Below are 24377 nucleotides of genomic sequence, written 5' to 3'. Positions count from 1 at the left end.
TTGGGGGGGATTATCATCCTATTACAAGGAATGGGTATACAATTAATTTGTTCAAAGATAAGAGAATGCCCTCCACTTGATTTCAAAGTTCATTTCCTGAGGATTTATGACTTCAGTCAAAATTCTTAGGGATCCTGTAACCCCTCATCAAAACTAGAAGCAAACAAACTAGATTAACTTCCCATACTTATAATTTGCCTTCTTTCTTTTTTTGTTTGTTGGGTTTTGCTGGTGGTGTTGGGGGGCTTCTCTCTTATACTTGTCCACTGCTGTGAACATAAATTCATCTGCCTGTTTCTATTTCTCAGGTAAGCTCAAGAGCTTACCCTAAAATTTCTCCTCTTGTGTGGCTTGGCCTTCTACCATCTTCTACCAGTATTGGCAGCCAAAAGTAGAACCTGTATACCCTTTGAAAACAGTAAATTAAGACTACATTGATCCTCAATCTTTAAAATTCCCAACTTGCTACATACTTTAAAATTGAGCCCAGTTCTAAACTGAGGTCTCTTTTGTCCTATAGGAATATAGTTCCTAAAAAAAATCTGCTTTTACCACTTTACCGTCCAGCTCTAGTTTTCTTTGACAATCACAAAGAAAAATACGATACCAACAATGGGCACCCATGGTAACTTTTGAAGGTGAGGGTGCAGAGAAAGGAAAGATACACTTCTGCACATGCTCCTGACTTCCACTACCCACGTGGGTACTGGAGGAGAACTAGAGAGGAAATTAAGAGAGTTAAATGTAGTGAGTGCTTCAGGAGGGCCCAGCCTGAGGCTGAAATGTGAGAGTGAGGAGATGGCTATAGAAAGTCTTCAGAAAGTATCCAGGACCACCCAAAACAGTCAACTGTGAAGAAGAAAAAAGACATTTCTCACATGTAGGGTCCCAAAAATATATATTTCATGTACCTTTTCTCAGTAAGTTACTGAAGGACATGCTCCACAAAAACAGGGGAATAAATTTAAAAAAAGAAGAAGAAAGAAAGTAAAAGATGGAATCTAGGAAACGGCATATTAAACACAAATTAGAGGCAGAAGGAATCCCCAAGATGATGGTTAAGGAAAATCCCAAGATGATATCTGTGAAGCAGGCTATATAGCAATCAGTCTAGATTGCACCACATCAGAGACTCTGAAGTTTCTTCAAAAGGATAAAATTAATAAAATAGTTAATATATTCTAACATACTAGGAAGAGATTTACACAAGCTGAAGAGAATTTAGAGTTGAATTAGGGGTGCATATATAAAGGAAAAACCAACTCCAGAGAAAACAACAAGTTATACAGGAAACAAAATGTAATAAATATATACACACTGTGTGACTCAGCTGTGTTTGCATGGTTATAAGAATATAAACACTAGCTACTCATCCTTCCAAAATTATACTATAACCATATGAGAGGATAGGGAGGAGAAGCGTGCTTGTGTGTAGTGAGGAAGGGAAGTAGTGAGAGTGGGCTAAATCCTTATCTCCCATAGTGGAATTCAACAGATGATGCCCCAAGCTAAAAAGTACAGCAGGAGCAATAAAAGCATGTTGTGAACAGTTATGACCATAAATACCCAAAGATTCTAAAAGAGTTGAAAGTAGTCGTGGCACAGTTAGCAGGAGGGCATTGGGTCAAGGACAGTAGTTTTTCATAACAATCTTGGTAGAACTATTTGACCCTAAAACATATGTGTGTTTAACTTTGATAAAAACAAAGGATGTGGTGTTTCCTTGTAATATTAGTAATGAATAATTTACCTATACTTAGGAAAATTTCAAATTTATGCAATTAAATTAGAAGAAATTACAAACTAAAGATTTAATTACATAGCACTTACAAAGTCAAACAGAAATAAAGATACAGCTGAATGTTAATATTCTGTGGGCTGTCAGCAGTTACATCACAATATTCAAATTCCCAGATTTGTCCTAACTGCTCGCAAGTAAAAAAAAAAAAAAAGACTTTAGAATCTCGTCTCATTGTACAGTATCTTCCTTCATTCAGCAACTGAACAATTTATTTGATGTAGAGAAGAACAAAACATTATTTGCCATAATGTTTTTATTTAATTATGGATAAAATTATACCCTTAATTCACATTTATATTTCCCTACTAAAATAGGACTTCACTTAAATCTTGGCAGAAAGCAAGAGTCTCAAAACGGACACACAGTTCACCTCTAAGATGAACCCTTTTAGGGGGGTCTCTTATTTTACTCAGAGGGAAATGAGGGAATGAATCCAAGTTATTGTGATGTGTTCTTATATAAAATATTTGATTTACAAGGAAAGAATGCCTATACTAATGACACATGGCATTTGTAATAAATCCTTCTCACACTGTGGTATATTAACCAATATTTCCCAAACCTCCCTTAGGTCAACACAAGAGACCTCAAGCAGCCAACCAGATTAACTAGGACCACATCAAGTAAAACCAGGCCACACAGGACTACTTTCCTCCATAAGAGACAAAACAATACATGTATGATTTCAATAGATTCTCAAGCTGTTCCAGTGTTGGCTAAAACTTACATCTTTCCAGACTTAGCAAAAATACAGACATTATCCAGGCCTAAGGAGTTTCATATTCAGTAAGAATTAAGTCTCTTTGTTCCTCTTTGCCAAGATGTCTTAAAGTCTTAAATAGAAATGGAAAGGGGGTAGAGACGTGATAGAAAATCCAGATAAAGCATTAAAAATAAATGCATATATTACCAAATGTGAAGATTTTTTTCCATAAAACATGAAGAATCTAAAAGTGCCAGTACTCTGAATTTCATGATCCATGATCTTTTAGTGAATTTGGTTTTCAAATTAACAGTTCATACTTTAAGAAAACAAACTTTATGCCAGCCCAAGAATTGCACATATGTTACTGCATATATGTTTGAAATAGTTTTGAAAACTGACATATGGTGGTATAGTTAAGTGTATACAATATAGATTTTAAATATAAGTACAAAAGAGGTGTGTATAAAAGCAAACTTGATAGAAGATTTATTATTTTGTTTCTGGTCCATGGACCTCATAGTCTCTAATATTTTCAAGCCTAACAAAATGAATTCAACTCAATATGTTACACTGAACTATCCAACACTGACCCTTGTTATTTAAAAAATATATATAACCCATACAACCCTTTCCCTTTTATATCTGTATTGCATTTCTGCAAAGCTGATCCACCCTCCATGGCAGCCTTTCCCTTTTGTGGGCTTCCCTCAGCCTGTTGGTCTGAGCCACATAATAGTCATACATTTATATGCTGCTTTTAAATGTTTCTTTGAAAGTGTTTTGTTTTTTACTTTTCATTCAAGTCAAGCTGGGTGAGAAGACCACAATCACCTCCTTTCTTTTTTGTTTTTCTTTTTTAGTTATTCTTTGTGATTAGAACAATAATCATTCATAGGAAGAGCTAAAGCACCTGCTGATTGAGTGCATGTTAAAAATATGACAGCCACATTTTTCATGCAAATATAGTAATCTCCTTTTGGTATAGGATGTTTTTCTCAAAGTGTTCTTCAAAAGAATAGACTTTGTGCTTTTTGTTTAATACTAGTAGCAGAGAGATGAACAGGTAACTCACCATGTGTCAGACATTACTCGTTAGTTGCCTACCCTTGTTCAGGATCCCAGTTCTCTTTAGGGAGGCATTATGCTGGGCAAAAAACTGACTTCCCAGACGTTCTGGTAGTAAGGAGGCATTTGTTACATGTAGGCAGGGACAAGGGTATATGCCAGTCAAGTCTCTCTTGTTTTTTAATAAGAAACCAACAGCTTTTCCAGAAGCCCTATCCAGGAGACTTCTACTTATATCTCAGAGACCAAAACCTTACATCCATCCTAGACTCCCATCCCCTCACCACAGTCAGTTACCAACTCCTACTAACCTTCACTCTCCAATACATCCTTCACTCCAAGCTCTTTTCTGCATTTCTACTACCATGGCTATTCTACCAGCCTACACACTTTCATGCTGCCAACTCTCACCTCCATCTAATCCTTTCTCCACTAAACTTTCAGAGGGACTGAAAAATTAAATAAAACTCCTATCACTCTCCCTGTTTAAGAATCCACAAGTCCAGTCTCACCTCTGAGCTATGCCTCAACCCTACACAAGACACCAGCCCCAAACTCTTGCATTTCTGTTTCCAGTCTTCACCATCCATCCCCAGAATACCTTCAACCCCCATCTGCCCTTATTTTTCTAGTTATTTTATATTCATTATTCAAGTCTCATATCAGGCTCTATTTTATTCATTCAACAAATATTTATGATTATTCCCTATGTCACACACACTAGGGACACAATGATAAGTAAAATAATTTACAATTTCCCAACTTAAAAAGGAACATGCATCCCCTCCAAGAAGCTGTCTCTGATCCTTGAACCACTTTTAAGGGCTTAAGGGTCGCTACAGTATGGCCCCTCAGACATGATGGACTGTCTTCTATTACTATATTTGTCACATTATGATGAAATTAACCAACTGTCTATATGTCTTCCCCAGTAGATAGTAAACTCTTCAAAGGGAGGTTTCACCTCCTGTACATTTTGATGTGCCCAGAGTCCAGCTCAGCGCTTTGCATCTGGTATAGATGTTTGCTGTTATGCAAGAACACACTGCTTAAATGCAGTGCCTTTCAATTAACAAGTTTTAGTGCACAGACCTTTTAGTTAGCTTGTTAGAAAATAAAGCTCCTGGTCTCCAGAAACATACCATCTAATTTAACAAGATATGTATGCATGATATGTCAAATTTAGTGCAACATTAAATAATAAGGGGAAAAATCTCTAAGGTTTGGTCTCAATTGTTTTGAACAATCTTATGACAATGTTTTAGAGATCACGAATTTGAAAAGCAAATCAATTATGTCTCTTTGCCAAATAAACCATTCACCCATTTACTAAGACAGTTTGACTCACTGGGGTATTTAAATAAGCTTTTCCCCCGCAAACTGGCTACCCTCTTCTGCTACCCTGAACCCCTGCTTTCCAGTTGGGTATCAATTCCCTAGGTATACTGAGCAGATTCCATAAATGAAAGCAAGATGAAATTTATTATAGTAGTTATTGAATTTTTAAGGCCTGTTACTTTTTATTTTAAAACATCAATTTAAATTTAATATAAAGCCAAAGCCTTTCCTCCACTCCACATACAAAGGCAGGAAAAGTCTAATTCCCTAACAGCTTGGGGTACAGAGGAGTTGGATGCATTAACTCCCCAGTGCGCTACAGAGGAAAAGGGCATGTCTCCCACTCAAAGGATGAGGTTTTATCCCTCTCCTTAGTTGGCCTTAATGGTCTCATTGCCGAAGGGCTCAGGAAGGAAGAGTGATGACATCACCTTCATCAACAGGAACCTTGTGAGGAGGGGCTAATACCCATAGCAACTTCCCTAAGCTTTGGTAGTCCCTTTACAAATCTCACTGCACCTTCCAGCTAACACTGTGTCCACACTGTATTCCCCCGATACAAGCTTTAGCTGGCCACCTCCCCACTATGCTATAAGGGTCCTGTCAAGACTGTAATCCCTAATCTCATCCACCCTGTAATCAGATATGCAGGCTCCATCTTACTGCCTTCTAGAGACAGTTTCCACCTCGCAGTCTCCTTCCTCTTCTTCAGATAGAGTGACAGCCACAGTCTACTGCCTAAGTGTCTTCCAACAATGAAAGGAAAGGTAGCAACCTTCTGACAGTAGCAACACAATTTAGGAACAATTTTTTCTTAAAGTCCCCACCCTTGCCTTTGCGGAGTAGAACACTTCCCCTTCATCCTCAAGCTCCCAAACTTTAAGAGTTTATATGTGTGAGGGTACAAACACATATAGAAAGCATCAGAAATTGATATAAAATAATAGTTGCATCTAGAGAAGGATAATTAAAGGGAACACAGGAGGCATGCTTTTTACTTTGTTTTCTTTTTTCAATTTCTTTTTTTCCTTGACAATGAAGATGTATCTGTGTATAACAAGTGTAACTAAAATGAGAATGAAAGGAGAGAAAGAGGAAGAGAGGAAATGAAGGAGATAGATTGATTGCTTCCTTATAATGAAATGATTCAATGATCAAATTTTCAAGTTAAACTCCCTTTGTATTCACATTACTATTTATTAATTTACTCTTCAGAAATAGTGAGAACAACTCTTCTTCATGGTTACTGCAAAGGAATAAAATTATATCACTTTAATCAAATGCAACAAATTCAGAATTAAGAAAAACCTCGTAAGACTTAAGCATCCCTGAGGAGCACGTCACATTACCCTCAGAGCCCATTCAAAAACGAAGCTTAGGAAACACCAGCTTCTGGTTAAAGTCAATCAACTCAGAAACAACAGAGTCTTTGTCAAGGAAACCCGAGTTCAAGTGCATGAGGATCAGATAAAACACAACACATGGCATCTGAACTAAAATGATATGCTTTGATTTTAGATTAGACGTTAAGAAACCAGCAGAATGCAAACACTTAAGAGAAAGGATGTACAAATAAAATTACGATTGGCTTCCTCTTAGGTGGTGACAGTTGAACAGGAAAGTGGTAATAGTAAAAGTGCTACAGAGCAGCATGTAAACATCTTTATTTGTAAATCCACAATATAGAGAGTTCTACTTAATAGGACATTGTGTTATGGTCACAGATAATAGATATTAGATAACCAAGTGTTTAGAAAGTACACTGTTTAGGAGACTACTGATAATAAAAGAACAACTGTTAATTCAGAAAAGACCACAAGCAGGGCCATGTGCTTTAAGGCCTGTATCCTGTACAGGGAGGAGGACGTGGTGGATGGAAGGAGTTATGCAGAGCTGTGTCTCAATTACGGCTATAAAACCAGTTCCCCAAATTCTTTTAGAACCTCTCGTTAGAAGCTACTCAGATTACCTGAGATAATAAAAAGCCAGGAAGCATAAGGGCTCTTTTGACCACACATTAAACATGAATTAAATTACTGAAATTTCATGGTATAGAGTCCCAATATGGTGTGTTTCTGTGTTTAAAAGCAGGAGAATTTAACAATTTTATACACTGAGGATGCTTCCTAAGGAAGAAAAACAAGTTAACGCATACATAACTCCAAAATTCTCTCCATCAAAGACAACTTGGAGAAGACTTAGATTAAGTTGCTTCAATGAAATAAAAATTATATTAATCTGAAAATACACTTGTACGAGGTTATTCTTTGAAGCCTTGTTGTTTGTCCCTGCAAAATATTGGAAGCAACCTAAATGTCCACACACAGGAGAGTAAGTGGATAAATTATGGTACATCCACACAACAGGACACAATGCAGCTATAAAAAAGAATGAGGGAGAACTCCAACTCTAAACTGATATGGAGTGATTTCCAGAATGTACTGTTAAGTTAAAAAAAAAAAATCAACGTGCAAAAGTATAACAGAATATCTAATGTGTGTTACCTTTGATATCAGGGAAAAGGAGATAAATAAGAAAAATTTTAAATGTCTGTTCACTTGTGCAACAAGAAACATAAGTTGAATAAACCAGAAACTAGTGAGATAGGTTACCTTCAGTAGGCAGGTGAAATGGAGTTAAAAAGATAGGGGACTGTAAATAGGTTAGAAGGGGTAGGGCGTGGGAAGTACACACTTCTTTTATACTGTTCTGACCTTCATAATCTTGTTAATATTTGACATACTCAATAAATGAAAACAGTAAGGATGAGGAAGAGGGAAAATGTCCCACCAAAAAAAAAACCAAAAAACAAAAAACATCGAACTGAATTTTAGATGAACAGAACCAGGCTGAAGTCGGCGGGAAACTAATCTGAGTAATTTTTGAACACAATATTTTGACTGCATATCCTTAAGCTAAAGACAAAGAGAACTATAAACAAATACTGATTCTGAGTAGGTTTCTTTTTCACAGTGGTATAGGTTAGCATTTCTAAAAGCCTTCTATGTAATATATTCTCAAATTGAACAAATGAGTAAATATATTGCGGATGAGAGTTAAGTTCGTCATTGTTAGAAAAGAGTTAGAAACATGGAAAGAGAACACACTAGAATGAACCCTAAGATGCTGGATTGGAACTGGAGGCCACTACATCATGAAATCACTTTTAATATGTTCATAGGGATAGATTATATATGCACAGATATGTATGTATGTGTATACACACAGGCACAAACACACATGCATATGTTTTCTAGCTTTGTTTGCTGAGAAGGTCTAGAATTAATGCCATTCCCAATAGCAATGAACATACCTAGCATCCAGATTCTGTTTTCTAAACACTATTCTCAAATAAAAGGAGCCACGGCCTCTTGGCGAAATGGCTGATTCAAAGGCAGGGTCAGGGAAAGTACAAAATCAGCCCGAGACGTTTTGTACCAGAAAGCAGAGAAGTCTTCAGGGAATGTTGGAAACATGCCAAAAATACAGAAGTTTAGAGGAGCTCCCAGTGGTCCGATCTACGACAATTTGAGCAACAGAATAAACATTGCCAGATTATAATCCATAGAAGAAAATAACAAACCATGAATCTATATTGCTATGAATGAATGAACGAATTAACAAGGGAGAAGTTCTTCTTTGCAGAATTCCAACTAATGAATATAAAATAAATGAGGGGGATTTCCCTAGTGGTCCAGTGGTTACGACTCCGCGCTCCCAATGCAGGGCGCCCGGGTTTGATCCCTGGTTAGGGAGCTAGAGCCCTCATGCCGCAACTATTATGAAAAGAGCTTGCATGCCACAACTAAAGATCCAGCACAACCAAATAAATAAATAAATATTTTGATTAATTAAATAAATAAAATGGAGATCCCCTCACTTGGAATCACCATAGTAATAATCATTTCAGGCACTAGTTAAAGCTATTGAGTAAATGTATGATGAGTAAAAGATTTTATATAGCATCAAAGCATTTCCCACAAAATACTTATTTCAGAGAGAAATATAGTAACTTTACAGACAAGATACCTTAGTGATCAAAATTAGTATCACCAGAAATGGATCAATATCATGTGCTTCCTGATATGATGCACTGGAAAAAAAAAACACATCGTTTCTGTTATATCCCTGGCAAGAACGCAGAACTTCAATCTAGTCATGAGGCAACATCAGACAAACTCAAACTGAGGAATATCATACAGAATAACTGGCCAGTACTCTTCAAAAATTTCAAAAAGACAAAGCCTTTGTCCTCGTGAAATACAAAGGCTGAAGAATTAGTCCAGATTAAGAGGCGAATAAAGAAACGTAAAGCAATGTATGATCCTGGATTGGATCTGAAACAGACTTTTCTTCTTTTACTACATAACACATTAGTGGGACAATTGGGAAATTTTGAATAATTCCTATAAGCTAGATAAAGAAAATAACACTGATATATACTGTTATTTTAAAAAATGTATTGTGGTTATAAATCAGGTTTTCATTTTTAGGAAATACACACTGATGTCTTTATAAAGAGCATCATGTCTCCTTATAATTTCAGAAAAAATAGATAATATGATACAGCAATTGTGAAGTGAGCTAAGATATTAGCACTTAAAGAATCTGGGTAAAGGGTATATAAGATTTCTTTGTACAATTTTTTAAACTTTTCTATAAGTCTGAAATTATTTCAAAATAAGTTAAACAATATAAGATTTCAAGTTTAGGCAGAAGAAGCAATAATCAATCCATTTCAAAATAATTAAAATAATAACTACCTATAAAAAAATGATAGCAATTAATACAAAGAAGTTTTATGAAAATACCTCTGGTTTTTCCAAGGAACCAGATCTCTATTTCACTTTTATATTTCTTGGAGTTTTTGAGTAAATCATGAAAACCACCTCTGATATTTATTAGATAATAAGGCTTATTACTTAAAAAGACTAGCATATCCAAATACTGCATTTTCCTCTTAGAATTTTCAGTAGAGGAAGTTATCCAACTGATTAATTAACAAATAGTTACTGAATGAAAGACACTGTCTAGATGCTTAAACAGATAACATCTACATCTGGTTCATCCATTTCAATGCCAACAACAAGCCACTATACAAGCTTTACCCCATGGGCTTTGCCAAATGAATTACCAATCTGGTAATCTGGTCAATCCGGTAGGACTACCACATGCAGGCAGAACATTCAATACAGTCATGATAATAAAACAATTCTTGAATAATAATTTCAAGGAACTTACTAGAAATGCATCCTTCTATGCATTTTTATCCAAGAAAATACAAGAGTAGAGAGCTTACATTTAAAAAAAAAAAATCCATGAGTTAATTTGTATCAATTCATTCCTAATCACCACTATGCATTAGATTTTTTTAAATTGAGGTATAATTGACTTAAAACATTGTGTAAGTATAAGGTGTATAATGCATTGATCTGATACATTTATATACTGCAATATGCTTACCACCATTTTCGCTAACACCTCCATCACATCACATAAACCACTATCCACTAGAATGGACAGATCAGGATGGATGTAGTTTGGGGGAGTGGTTTCCCAGTAGCTCTTTTCAGAGCCTAATAGGAACAATAAAAAGGGATCATATTTCTTTTAGGATTTCATCTTTCTCAAAAACAGAACCCTCTTTGATGTTTCAGTTTACTCCCTAATATATTCTCATCTGGTTTTATATTCAACAGTCTGCAAGCTCCTTTCTGTATATTTGCATACTCTAAGATTCAACGCAACCCTCATACCCTTCAAAAATTCTTCAGTGGTTCCCAACATCAACTGATAGTCTTTGGCCTCTCACCTCTTATTTCCAGCCTAGTGGGTCCCCTGAGGAAGTAACTGTATGTACCAAAAGTTCAATGACCTGCCGAACATGTAGCCATTCTATATATTGTACCATTCAACAAATTTAAGTTTCAAGTTCCTAGCTTGACACTCAAGAGACCCCTCCAGTTTGTCCAGGACTGAGGCGTTTCCTGGGATTCTAGACTTTCAGGGCTGAGAACCAGTGTCTCAGGCAAACTGAGACATTTGGTCATGCTAGTTCTGGAACCCAACAACTGACCTCTTGACCTCCCAAATGCACCTTTGCTTCTGATATTCACTTTCTCTGGCTCATCCTACCCCCATCATCTCTACATATCTAAGTGAAAATTATTCAAAAACTTGTCCAAATGTCACATTCTCAGTCAAACGTTTGCTTTTCTCCAGTCCTGGAGGTAATTTCTCTTCACTGTAAATTCCAAAGCAAATCAATTGTTTTCTCCCTTGTGGCACTTGTACTATGCTGGGGAGGAAGAGGTTGGTCACTTACTCCTCACTTCTGGTGTTTCCTTCTCCACAGGGTGGGGTGGGGGATATCTATATATATAGGCTGTGCACATTCTCCTCCTTTTCACTAATTCTTCCCCAAGAAAGAGGGAGGAAGTTCTCTGTATGGAGATTTGGGACAAGGAACTATATGCGTTGCAGACCAGCACCGTTCTCCATCTTTTCCTGTTTGGGATTTTCTTGCATTGCCGAAGTGTTATAGAAGCAGGCCTCCATGCTATGCCTGGCTGGATGGGCTTGTCTGAATCCAAGGTATGGGATTAGGAAGTTCATTTTTGCTATACATCAAAGCCACGTTCTCGAGCATCAGCTTTACCAGTAACAAAAATGATATTTAATTTGTCATCTGAAAACCCTGATCTCGTTATCATTCACAACTTGGGCAGATAAAAGGAATGCTGCTTATCAACTACAACCCCCTCTGAACTGTAGGTTCCTATAACTGGGCCTATAACGTCTCCACAGCATACTGTACAGTGCCTTGCATGTAGTAGGCGCTCCTAACCAAGTGAGTAGATACTAATCTCTCACTATTGATTTTTTTTTTTCAGTATGGCAAAGTGAAGTCAGTTTATGCTAAGTGAAATAAGTCAGAGAAAGACAAATACTATATATCACTTATTTGTGGGATCTAAAAAATACAACAAACTAGTGAATATAACAAAAAAGAAGCAAACTCACAGATATAGAGAACAAACTAGCATTTACCAGTGAGGAGAGGGAAGGGGGGAGGGGCACCATAGGGCTAAGTGATTAAGAGGCACAAACTATTAGGTATAAGATAAGCTATAAGGATATATTGTACAACACAGGGAATATAGACAATATGTAAAATAACTAAATGGAATATGACCTTTAAAAATTATGAAGCACTATATTATATACCTGTAACTTATATAGTATTGTACAGCAACCTTACTTCAGTTAAAAAAAAAAAATCCTAGGGCTGGTACTTACTAGCAAGGTGGTCTCGGGTAAATCTCTTAACATCAGAGTCCCATTTTTTCCCCAATTAAGGAGTTGCTACAGAGACTTATAACCCACAAGGCCTAAAATATTTACTCTTTGGCCCTTTACAGATAAAGTTTGCCAACCCCTCTTCCAAGGATTGTTGTAAGGATTACAGATCAGACGCTATTTATTGCTAGTGCCTAGCATATTTTTGGCTGTTATCAATTTAAATACCACAGTAATATTTAAAGTAATATTTTTTTAAAAGAAAATTCCTGTGAACATACAAAATTAACAGCTCATATACCCTATACTCAAATATTCCACGCCTAAAAGAGGGGAAAACAGACCATAAGAGTCATCATTTTTAATTTGCTACAAATTTAGAGGCTCAGGAAGCATTACCAACCACAAAACTCTCACACTGCAAAGCATCTACAAGACATTTAATCAGTGTTCCCAAGAACAATGATGACTCAAGAGAAACAAAAGATACACTAAACATTTTTTCCACTAAAAGGGAGTCTTGAAATAGAACTTGAGCAACAAGAATAAGTATATTTACATATTTAATATTCTTTAATGGATGAGAAGCAGAGGGTACTGATGAGAGTTATTCCAGCTTGAAATAAGTTGTGAAAACTATTAAGTCTGACCAATACACTGCAATAATTCTTCTCCCAATTAACTTTGACTTCTTTAACTTTGTGTTAAGTGCCAGGGATCCAAAATAAATACAGTCCTGGTCCTTGTAGAATTCAAAGTCCAATGAAGAACACAAACATGCATTTAACAAGGTTATCTAAATTCTTCTAGCTGAAGTTCAAACACTTAGCAGAAATGACCCTTCTACCCTTCTCTCAGCTCCATATCAGTTTTGTTTGGTACCAGGGATGGAGGGAAGAATTTTGCAAGGGACGGTCCTAGGACAGATAAAAAGACAAGACAGCTAAGCTTGTGATGCTGGCAAGCCCTTTGGACTGGATTTTAGTTCCAGAAGTTAGAAGAGTGAGAAATCCTAGCCAAGGGCTTCCCTGGTGGCGCAGTGGTTAAGAATCCGCCTGACAATGCAGGGGACCTGGGTTCAAGCCCTGGTCCGGGAAGATCCCACATGCCGCAGAGCAACTGAGCCCACGCGCCACAACTATTGAGCCTGCGCTCTAGAGCCCGCGAGCCATGACTACTGAAGCCCGTACACCTAGAGCCCGTGCTCCGCAGCAAGAGAAGCCACCGCAAGGAGAAGCCTGCACACCACAACAAAGAGTAGCCCCCACTCGCCGCAACTAGAGAAAGCCCGTGCGCAGCAACGAAGACCCAAAGCAGCCAAAAATAAATAAATAAATTTATTAAAAAAAAAAAAAAAAAGAAAGAAATCCTAGCCAGATCAGATGAGCTGGCTGAGAAGACTGGAGAGATCCACGCAGTATTCATTTATACAACCAAAGTTCAGCTTAGGGTTTGGGAGGGCGCTGGTGTCTCTGCGTCTGCACGGAAGCTAGCATGGCTCCTGGACCCTACAGGTTGGCAAATTGAGATGTTTGAGAAGCGAGAGTCTTTGGTCCTGCCGGGCGCCTGCACTGTCCTGAGCAGCGGCCATGGAGACGCTCCTCCAAATAACTTCATGAACCACAGACGTTGATTAGTCCTGTCTAAGCAAAGGAGGAAAACCATGATGGAGGATGCTATATGGTGACTGCCAGCGATGCCCAGAAACAACTGGACAAATTGACTGGGAGCGTCGCCCACAATCCCTTAGTCGTTCCTCTGCTGGCTTGAATATGCCCCACTCATTGAGTTTTATTTTCATGTGTATCTTAATACATCGTGGTAAGTGCTATGACAGAGGTCTGTACAAGTTCCTATGGGAATCCGGATGAGAGGCTACGAATTCAACCAGTTGAGGCAAGTCAAAAAGAACTCTGAGGAAGATCAGTTATGTTTTTAAGAATGTAACAAGGAGAACCATTCCTTGCTATGAAATGGTTCTCTTTTCACATTTCTGTCAATGTTTTCTTCCTTCTAAAGATACAGTATAACAATGGGATACTTTTCATCAAGTGTTATCTTCCACTGAAATCCTTGCATGGGGTCCCTGAAGAATTGGCAAGCACTTTGCCACTGATGATTATACACCTGTGTTAGTATCTTTTGAGGATAGAGATGACTCTTTATGCTACCAGAGAGAGAATTAGTGTTTCCCATTTATTGAGTTCTTTCAGACACGACCAATTCCATTGTTAAATTATTCTTGTATCTCACAGGACGTGCATCTAAGTTACATTTCCAAACTGGAGCAAGCATAACTTGAACCAGTCTCTTTAGAAGTCGTGGTGTTATAGGCTTGAACCTACCACCAGATTAATCTTTCTTCAAATAATGGCTATAAAGAGGGTACTTAAAATATCCCAAAGATCTTGCATCACTAATGGATCACTGTTACATGGTGCAGAAAACTTGACTCAGGAAGCGGTAAGCGTAAACAGGTGGAGTCCATTATAAGCTTTCTTTTCTTGTGCTGTAACTAAACGGCCTTATTATGCTACCAACTTGAAAAAATACATTGTAATGTTTATTACTGATTATTAAAAACACCACGCACTTTGAAAAATAGAGAATAGACTGTCAATCCATTTTAAAAGAGACCAAATCTTTTATGTTCGCAAACGCCCTTTCAGAACAAGAGGAATACAGGTATTAAGCATCACCTGGGTGAGAATAAGAAATGACATACAATATTATGACATAGTATGAGTGTGTTTCATGTTTGGTAATTGCAATCATTGTTGCTTTTGTTGTGGTCATCCATGTACGATGCTTGGTGTCAGTCTATTTATCTCTTGTAAAAATAAAATACAGTGTGTGTGTGTGAAAAAAATAAAAATAAAAATCAGAGAATAAAAGACCATAATTTTATATATTAAAACTTCAAGATCAACCATGAGTGAAAATGTAAAAATATTTACTGACACTGGGATTACTAAAGATGAAACCTTTGGTTAGCAGACTTTGTTTCCACATTTTTCCACTCTCTCTGTGAATGGAAGAGGGGAAAAAAGTAACCTTGAATCAAGAGACCCATCAAGCTGCAAAAGTTATTTGCTGTCTTTTGTAGACAGTAACTAGCGTCTCCACTTTCTGGCACTAATAGAAGAGAAGAAAGGTGATCGAATAAAATAGAATTGGTGCCCCACACATCACTCATAACCCAGTTGGCCCAGAAGCTACGATGGTGGCTTAGATTGGCAGAGGTCAGAGGGTGGGAGGGGACGGAGGAGAGGTTGTCACCCCGTGCACCCACACACAGTTTGTATGGGAGGTAGCCCCAGCCCAGGAACTGTGACGAGACCACAGGCAGATAGTACAAATATAAGTTCTGGCCGCACTCCCGCCTTTTCACAACTTCAGTAAAACACTTTGCACACTCTTGTCCTAACTCTAAAATTAAGATTTTTTTTTTTTAAAGGAAAACAAAAACAGGAAAGAAAAGTAGAGAGGAAGTTACAGAAAAAAAACCAACATCTACTGGTTTTACCACATCTAGGCCTAACTATAATCATAAATATTTAATAATTACATAGTTCACATGTGGTCTATCCCTCTGAGTACCTACTCGTTCATCTTCATTCCTGATAAAATTTAAGATTGTCCTCAAGGAGTTCATAATTTATCACTAACACCTTAATTCAGTTTCTATTACATGAGGGTTGATCAGTAGTTCCCATTTCTATCCTGTGTCCTGGCCACATTTCCTAGAGATACAGGGCACATTTCCTCTTGGCTGCCTATGCTTTCAAAGTGAAGGTATTGAAATAAAAAAATAAATCAACCTCCCCCTATCAATTTTCATGTTTCTTTTCAGAAACATAGTAAATATCTTTTATTGTGTACTGTGGCACAAATTCTTGGTCACCCCATTCTTTCATTCCTCAGATCCAATAAGTCACCAGTTGAAAGGATACTTCCTAAACCTTTCTAGCATCTCTTCTTGTCACCCAATGCTAGGACCCTCGTCCAGTTCTAATTAACTAGTGCTAAGATTACAGCAAGAATGTCTAGGTAGCCTCCCCGATGCCAGCTTCCTTCCCCTCAAAAACACTAGTCTTCCCCAAGCCCCACTTCCATCCCCCTCAGAAGACAGTCATGCCTGGAAGGCAGGTGCCATGTCTTACCAACTCAGTGTCCCTTCACATGTTTGCAATAAAAACTTTCAAGTACTTCACGGACTGAGGTACCACATGAACATCAATTTATGTTCAAAATTAGACCTCTTTGGACTCTCTGATTATCTTCTTTAAGTATAGTCTTACGAATCTTTGTAATTGCAAGGGAACAGAAAGCTTACTTCTTATTAAGACGCAGCTCTCGCTAGAGTACCTGTACTACCATTCACCTGTATACTGTGCTTCTCAGACGCTTGTTAATCTTTAAACAACAACAACAAGATGAAGAAAAGGAGGCTGGATGCGCTTGGTGCTGGTGCTGGTGTGCGGAAAGAAAGGCATGGGGAGCAGAAAAACGTAGCACTAACTTGAACATTCTTTATACAATTCCATCATAATTGGAGAGCTAAAAATGACAACCCACTGGCAACACCCTTCGCTGAGTCACAGTATTCTTCGTGTGCATTTTTCTAAGAGCAATCAAAATGGTAATTGCAGGACTAACTTTAGAACATGAAATCACTGTATCTGCACCAACATGGAATGCAAAGTGAAAAGTAATCTCTCATTAAACCAGAAACTGTGGTTTACAGTGTTTAAAAATTGCCTTGAGTCACTCATTCTCAGGGGATAGATCACAGTGCTCCTTAAGGACAGAAAAGTTGCTCCTGCCACAAAATACTTAAGAAATCCCATGAGGTTCTGGGTTTTTCCCCCACTTGTTCTAATTACATCAGGAATAAAACGTTCTTTACGCCTGTCTTAAGTACTACCCTTAAAAATGTCCTTTTCCCAAACTAGGTTCCCAATTCACATAAACAAACTATAAAAAGCCATTTTTGAGACAATCTGAGAAATTTGGTTGTGGTAGGTACTAAATGATGCTGAAGAATTATTGTTAATTTTGCTAACTCTGGAAATGGTATTGTGGTTATAAAATAACCTCATTTTATAGATAAATGATGAAGTATGTTAAGGTAAAATACATGGTATCTGAGATTTGATTTAAAATACTTTATCAGGTACAAAATAAAAAGGACAGATGAAGCATATATAGAATATACATATATTCTTAATAAATGTTGAATCTGAGTGATGAATATAGGGGGGTATCCCCTATTTGTGGTTTGACAGAAAAAATTCATAATAAAAAATTTTTAATGTTTATTTTTCTGCTTTATGTAGGACTCAGAATAATGATTGCAGTGGCCCAGTGGAGAGGGTGCTGGGCCACAGTAGCATCAAAGCAGAAGAAGATTTGCTGTGAGCAGGCTATGGCCAAAGCCACGTGAAGGTTAGTGAGGGAAATGTCCTAAACAGAAAGTCTAGAAAAGATGTGCACGTGTACACAGAACATTTAGTCTTGCGATAACCTCACATGACCAAGCAGACTCCTACACAGAAGCTAAGTGTTATTTTCTTCATGTTTTGAATGAAATTAGCAACTTTTCCCCCAAGCACTGTTTTGCTTTTCCCCCAACTATAACATGCATGTGTTTTATGTTAAATAATTGAAACCTATTGAAAACTCCCTCCAGGTAAACGCACCTTCCAAGTTTTGACCATTGCTCAGTAGGAAGACCGAAAAAAAAAGGGGCGGGGACAAATTTAGATCCTTTTCCAAGAAAATAATATGATGGACACAAAAGACCAAATGATTACCTGAGTATCTGGCAGTAGCAAGAGAACTTTAGAAATCTAACTATCTTTTCTGAATTATATTGTTATCTTCAAATTACTGCCTCTTGTAGCTGCTTCTTGGGACAAGTAAGGTACCAGATAAATCAGAGATTTCATGATACTTCCTGGTGAGTTCCAAATCTGTCTTCTTACTGTGTTTCATCTCACTTCTGAGTATAAATGAGTGTCACAGACACAATGAGTAGTTGCCATGTCAACAGCACAAGCTTACAGTGAGCACTGGTTTCTCCTGTAGTGCTTAAACATCTGTGATTCCTGGATGCAGAGTCCGAGCTTTTCCCCGGAGAGTCTGTTTCAGTTTATCTGGAGGGGGGCCCAGGCTCCCACATCATTAAATGTTCCCCAGATTATTCTCACCATTATCAGGTTTAGGAACCACAGACTATGTCTATCCATGGACTGCCTGATATGGAAAACTTTTTCTTGATTTTGTTAACTATATTACAAAGATAGAGATACAAGGGCATCCTGTGAATCTGTGCATACTGTCCTCCAAGTATTAAAAAGCAACTTTTTAAAAAGTTTGCATTAAAATCAAAGATATTTTATTTAACAACAACAACAACAACAAACAAACAAAATATTTGGTACAATTAGCATTCCCTTCATATCAGGTAAACCACCACTGGGACTTTGCTGTCTCCACAGATCTTGGTAAAGCAAACAAAACAAAAAAATCCCACCTCACATTACTAAAATGTGCTAAAATCTATAGCAAAAGATTTGCTCTGTCCCCTCTGTAAAAGTCTGACCACTTTCAAGACTCAGCTCCTCTGACACCCTCCTCTGTCAAGAGGAGGCATAGAAACCTATGGCACGTTGTGTATACCTGTGTCCATAGCACTTTAACATTGAGCTGTAGTTATTTAAGTCATAAATCTGAGCATCCTCAAAACAAAAGCCATGTGTTATTCACCTTCATACTACCAGCACCTTGGAAGTACTGGATCAATGCTTTGCTCAGTGTCTACTAGGTATCACATAAATAATCATCCATGTTCTAGAATGGCTTAAGTAATTAAGTCAGTTGCTCAGTCCCTTGGTGTATATGACAACCAAACAAATACAAGACTAGATTGCTTAATTTTCCCTGACATTTCCATTCATTCTATCTTTCACTATGCTCCATGTCTTAAGAGTTTCTAGACCTTAAGGGTACTTATCCTCATGTGTTAAAATCATAGCATTTTAATAATCTGGCAAATAAATTAGAAACAAATTCTAATATATCTTTTTCTTGCAGCAATTCCCTCATTGCTTAATAGTAATATTAATTGACAGCATTTGGGAATACTCTATTTGCCATATTGTTTAATATGCTTTACATGCATTAACTCATTTAATATTTATAAAACTTTATGAATATGTTATAATTCTAATTATATAGAGAGTGAAAGTAAAGCACTGAAGAGGCTATCTTGCCCAAGGTCATTCAGCCATGAAGTGACAAAGCCAGGATTCAAACCCAGGGAGCCTGGCTTTAGTGCTTCAAGTGTGTTTTCCTGTGTCTTTAAAAACAAATGAATAAAATAAGTGTTTGAAAGACTGTTTATCATAAGCTTCCTTTCCGAAGGAAAAAAAATTGTTGGTAGTGAAGAGGTCTGAGCTCATCCATGCAGTCTCCACACTGGCCAGCCCAGCTCCTCTCACCTCCCATCAACCTTAAGAGAGTCCCAGTGACTACCAAGCTGCCAAGCACATTTACCCTTTCTCACTGTTGGCCAAATAACAATAGTGTAAACAAGGGATTAATCAAGAAAATAATACTGAGCACCTGTTGCTAGAAGGCTCTGAGGAATTGGAGAAAAGAAGACATAATTGAAGTCCTTGGAAACCATCCAATCAAAAGGGCTGCATGAACAGGCATTAGATCACCTACCCTACTAACAGGCAGTAAGTGCTATAAACATACGTATTGAAATTTCCTGCTTTAATCCACAAACTTCTCAACTGGGATGATCACTGAATCCATCTGAACTGGGTCTGATGGGCTGGACTTCAAACAGAAGGGAGGTAAGGGGAAATAAAGGCATTTTAGATGGAAAAAAGAAAAAAACCCATGTGAGAAAATGCATGGGAACAATCAGTCCTGCAGTTCAGCTGAAGCACAGAGTAAATGCCTAATGGTCTCAGAAGACAGCTGAAAAGGTAGGTTGGGTCCAGACCAAACAGAACATGGAATATCACACTAAGCAAGAAAATTAGCCTCCAGACACTGACAAGTTCCTAAAAATCTGAGCAGGAAAATGACATGATCAAAGACTAGTAATAGAAATACTAATCCAGCCTGATGAGTAAAACTTAGAGGGAGAGGGGTGATTAACAAAGAGAAAAATCAGTTAAGAGACTTTTGCAATAATCATGACTAAAATATTGATTTGGGACAGAGCACTGGGAAGCCAAAATTTGGACTTGATTCATTATGAACCAAAACTAACAAGTCTTGATAATAGATGAGTGTGGAGATCTGAAGGAGAGAGAATATTTGAAGATGTAGTCAAAATTTTCAACTTGGGGAAGAGAATTGAGGTATCACTAAAAACAACAGCAAAGTCGGTGATGAGCAAGGTGAGTGAAGTTGTGGGTTTCATTGGTTTAGTTTTGGCTGGGGAAGAAGGTACAGAGAATTCACTTTTAGGACAAGTTGGTCATGAAAATGGAGCTCTCTGGCATGCAAATGAAAGCACAGAGCTGGTCTACAGAGAGATTTTAAAGCTATCAAGCAGTTTAGGAGGAGAGCTCCAAAGCATGAACTAAATTCAGGTTTTGTTTCCTTGCAATATTTTAGATAAACCCTGAATGTGTGGCAGGGAAGAAAAATCCTATGGGGATTGCAAATGATTTTTTCCCTAAGAAGTTGAACAATGAAAGAAATGGCAAAAGCAGAAAGGGTACATTCTAAGGATTGTAGAATCAAGGGATATTTTTATTTTACATGTAATATGGAAGATACCTAAAAACTTTTGACAGTAAGAGGAGACAGTGTCAAGGAATGTGAGATAAAAGATACAAATGAAACAGATCCTATATGAGAAAAGCTCAGAAAAGGGAATATAGGAGCAAAAGTACAAGTAGAAGCGACAGGCCCAACTTCAGCTGAAATAGGAAAAAATAAATGTAAAAGGATAGGTGAGGTTTTTAAAAGAAGTTTTTAAGAGGAGTAGGGTATGCAGGGTATGTAATGGGGTGGGGGGGTACAATATGATGAGAATGAGAAAAAAGATTAGTGAATTCTCAGAGGATAGCTTTGATGTTTCTCAGCAAATTAAGTGGCAAGGTTGTTATCTGAGTGATAAGGGACTTCATGGAATAAAGATCAAGATTGTAGAAAAACATTTGGAAAAGTCACTGTCAAAGAGAATGCAATAAAGAGTCCAAGAGAAATGATGAAAAGGGTTTCCATAGAGCAGTAAATCCCACTTGTGGGCAAAATGCATACCAAATCCCCCTTAGCCGCATGAGATTCACATCACAAAAGGTCAAAGGGGAAAGCTTAGGATAATAAAGACAGCAGTCTGGAGATGATGGTTAGGGACTGAATGTTTGTGTCCCCCAGAATTCATATGTTGAAACTCTAATCCCAATGGGATAGTATTTAAAGGTGGAGCTTTGGGGAGGTTATTAGTTCATAAGGGTGAAGCCCTCAAGAATAGGATTTGTGCCTTTATAAGTGTCAGAGACTTAGCTAGCCCTCTCTCCTTCATGTGAGGATACAAAACGAAAATGGCTGTCTGCAACGTGGAAGAAGATCTTCACCAAACCTGACCATGCTGGCACCCTGACCTCAGACTTCCAGCCTGCAGAACTATGAGAAATAAATTACTGTTGTTTATAAGCCACCCTATCTATGATATTCTATTATAGCAATCCAAAGGGACTAAGACAATGACCATAGTAAATTCAGTCAGAATTCTGAGTTTACCAATATGTTGATAGTCGCCCACAAAAAATGAAATTTAGGGACCTGTGGTTACCAAAGAACAAGTTTAATTAATTGATGGTAAGGAAAGGTTAAACCATATAAATTGTATGCAAGATACAAACTTGAGAGCTAGGAATTAGAAGGGTTTTGAGATGCAGTCACTTCAACAGGTAATTGAGGAGAAAATGAGATCAAGGACACACTCTCATGGGTCACCATACTGGTGCTGAATTTAAAGGAACCCTCTATGACCCAAGTTTGAAGAAGCTAATAGAAGATAGTGAAGGAAGATCCTGAATGTCTACAGATTGGTGATAATGAGGGGAAAGCAGTAGAAATGGACATAGCAGACTACAAAGGAGGAGACTGCTAAATAACTGTGGTCAGAAACAACGGCGAAGATGAAGCACAGGGAAATGAGAAGCAGACTTTCCTTTTCCAGGGAAATCAGGAAAAGGGGGGTGGGTCTTCCACAAGAGAAAGACTCCAGAAAAGAGGCAGTATGGCTCGCAACACAGATTTCCTTACAGCTCAGTACTGCTGCTCATTAAATGTTGAGTTCTTGAAGGAGTCCTTATAAAGAAATAGAAGCAACTTTGTCCTTAACACAGCTTTCTCCTGACACCTAGGGAACCAAAGTGACAAAGTGGGGAGCATGGGAAAGCAAAGGATCTGAGTTCTTAAAGGTGATTACTAGACTAGCGCTGGGTGCAGGATAAGCTTTGCGTCTAGGGCAACAAGGATGGTTAATAGATGAAGGAAGCATGAAACTGGCGGACTGGGAGGCAGCACGAAACTGGGAAATCGGGGTGGGGGATCAAACGCTTTGTTTGGAGTCAGGCCCAGCTTTCGATCCTGGTTCCATCACATGTGAGCTTTAAGAGCTTCTCGTCTACGCCTCCTTGCTCCCTTAAACTCCTAGTCTGCGAGTTTCCAAAATCCGTTCCAACTGCATGTGGCTGATGCAAGGAGTGAATGAAACGACGAATGCTTGTGAAGCGCGCGGCCGAGGTGTACTGCGGGAACAGCAACAAAAATGAACAGTAGCTATCGCCACCAGAGGGAGGAGGCATCGAACAGTCTCAGACAGAGGCTGAGAAAAGTGAAAACGGCCTCCAGCCGACTGTGGATGAAGGACAGAGGAAGATAAGAGCGAATGCATGACCGCAAGTGCCTCGATAAGTGGGACTTTTAAACCTCAGGGGTGAGGGCACTCCATTTGTAGTGGGGAGTTTGCTTTGACGAAAATGCTTGCTCTGTAATGTTACCTGTAATGTTAATGCTTCGTCACTTGAGAATTCCGCACTGTAAAATCCTTCTTGTCTAAGCCTTAGAGAGAGATCTGGGCAGCGGGTTGAGAGACTGCAGTGGAGGTCTCTTCTCACTCCAGCAAGGTAAGGATTATGTTTCATCTACTCTGTTTTTCTAATGGTGCCAAATAAGTAATATTTTATTCTTATTAAGGAATGAAAGAAAGGATTTCTAAAGTTTTGTCTACAACATATTATACTACTCTTTTTGCTAAATAGGAGAATAGTTATTTTTATTTGGTTATACATTTTACCAAGATACTTTGGGGGGAAAAAAAAAAAGTACCATCTTGGAAAAAAAACAAAAGATAGTCTTAGCACCTCTCACCCTGAATCATGCCAACATTCTCTCATTCCACGTTTAATTTGAAAGAAAGTTAAAGAGATACCCATGACATCTTGGCTGAACTTTATAACTGTGATAACCAGTCAAGAAACAAAGGCATCTGAAAGCTCTGCGGCCCAGCCAGGGCCGTCCCAACAGGGACAAGGAAAGGAAGGGAGTCCCTGAGAGGCAAGGATGCTTCAGAGAAAAGTGAAATGAAAGAGCCACTTGTACAAAACATTGTTTTGATAACCAGGAACTTTCAGGGACGTTACGTGGATAGAACTGCATTTGAATTGTTATCAACAGCAACTTCAGAGGGGAAAAAATGTTCAGTTTTCCACTAAAATTTTTAATACAGAAGCAATGTTTTTACTGTCTGACAAATAATCATTTCTAGCACAATGCCTGACACCCAGCAGGAACTCAAAAGACCTTTGCTTAATGAATCCATGTCCCGTGAAAAGCTGATATGTCCCAATGATTATGTCACAATTCTAAAGTGGGTTTACAAACTGTCACAAAATGTCATTGATTCTGCGGTCCAGAAAGAAAACTATGAATATTTAGGAAGTGGTCAAGAAAGGAAAAACTCTGATTTTAGAGGTCAAGAAGTAACACTAGTACCTATATTTCTAATTCCTCAAAAAGCTATTCAAAGGTTAATTTTAAACACAAAAGTTTCTCTTGACTACAAAGCCCATGTATTAGACACCTGGATTCAAAATCCAAACACTCTCAAGAACATTAATTCCT

General features: G+C 38.0%; 1 protein-coding gene across 3 annotated transcripts in view; it reads right to left on the bottom strand.

Moving 5' to 3' along the window:
- Positions 1 to 24377, bottom strand: part of RSPO2 (R-spondin 2) — a 165405-nt gene that overhangs the window by 112594 nt on the left and 28434 nt on the right. Inside the window, exon 2 of one of the 3 annotated variants that reach the window (XM_059901746.1) lies at positions 18688 to 18704. The exons of the other annotated variants lie outside the window; for them this stretch is intronic. Within the exon in view, the coding sequence (XP_059757729.1) occupies positions 18688 to 18704 (17 nt within the window). The remainder of the gene's footprint in view (positions 1 to 18687; positions 18705 to 24377) is intronic. 3 annotated transcript variants of the gene reach the window in all.

This window comes from Balaenoptera ricei, chromosome 17 (genome assembly GCF_028023285.1).
Source record: "Balaenoptera ricei isolate mBalRic1 chromosome 17, mBalRic1.hap2, whole genome shotgun sequence".
NCBI lineage: Eukaryota > Metazoa > Chordata > Mammalia > Artiodactyla > Balaenopteridae > Balaenoptera > Balaenoptera ricei.
This window is presented reverse-complemented; position numbering and strand designations above follow the sequence as displayed.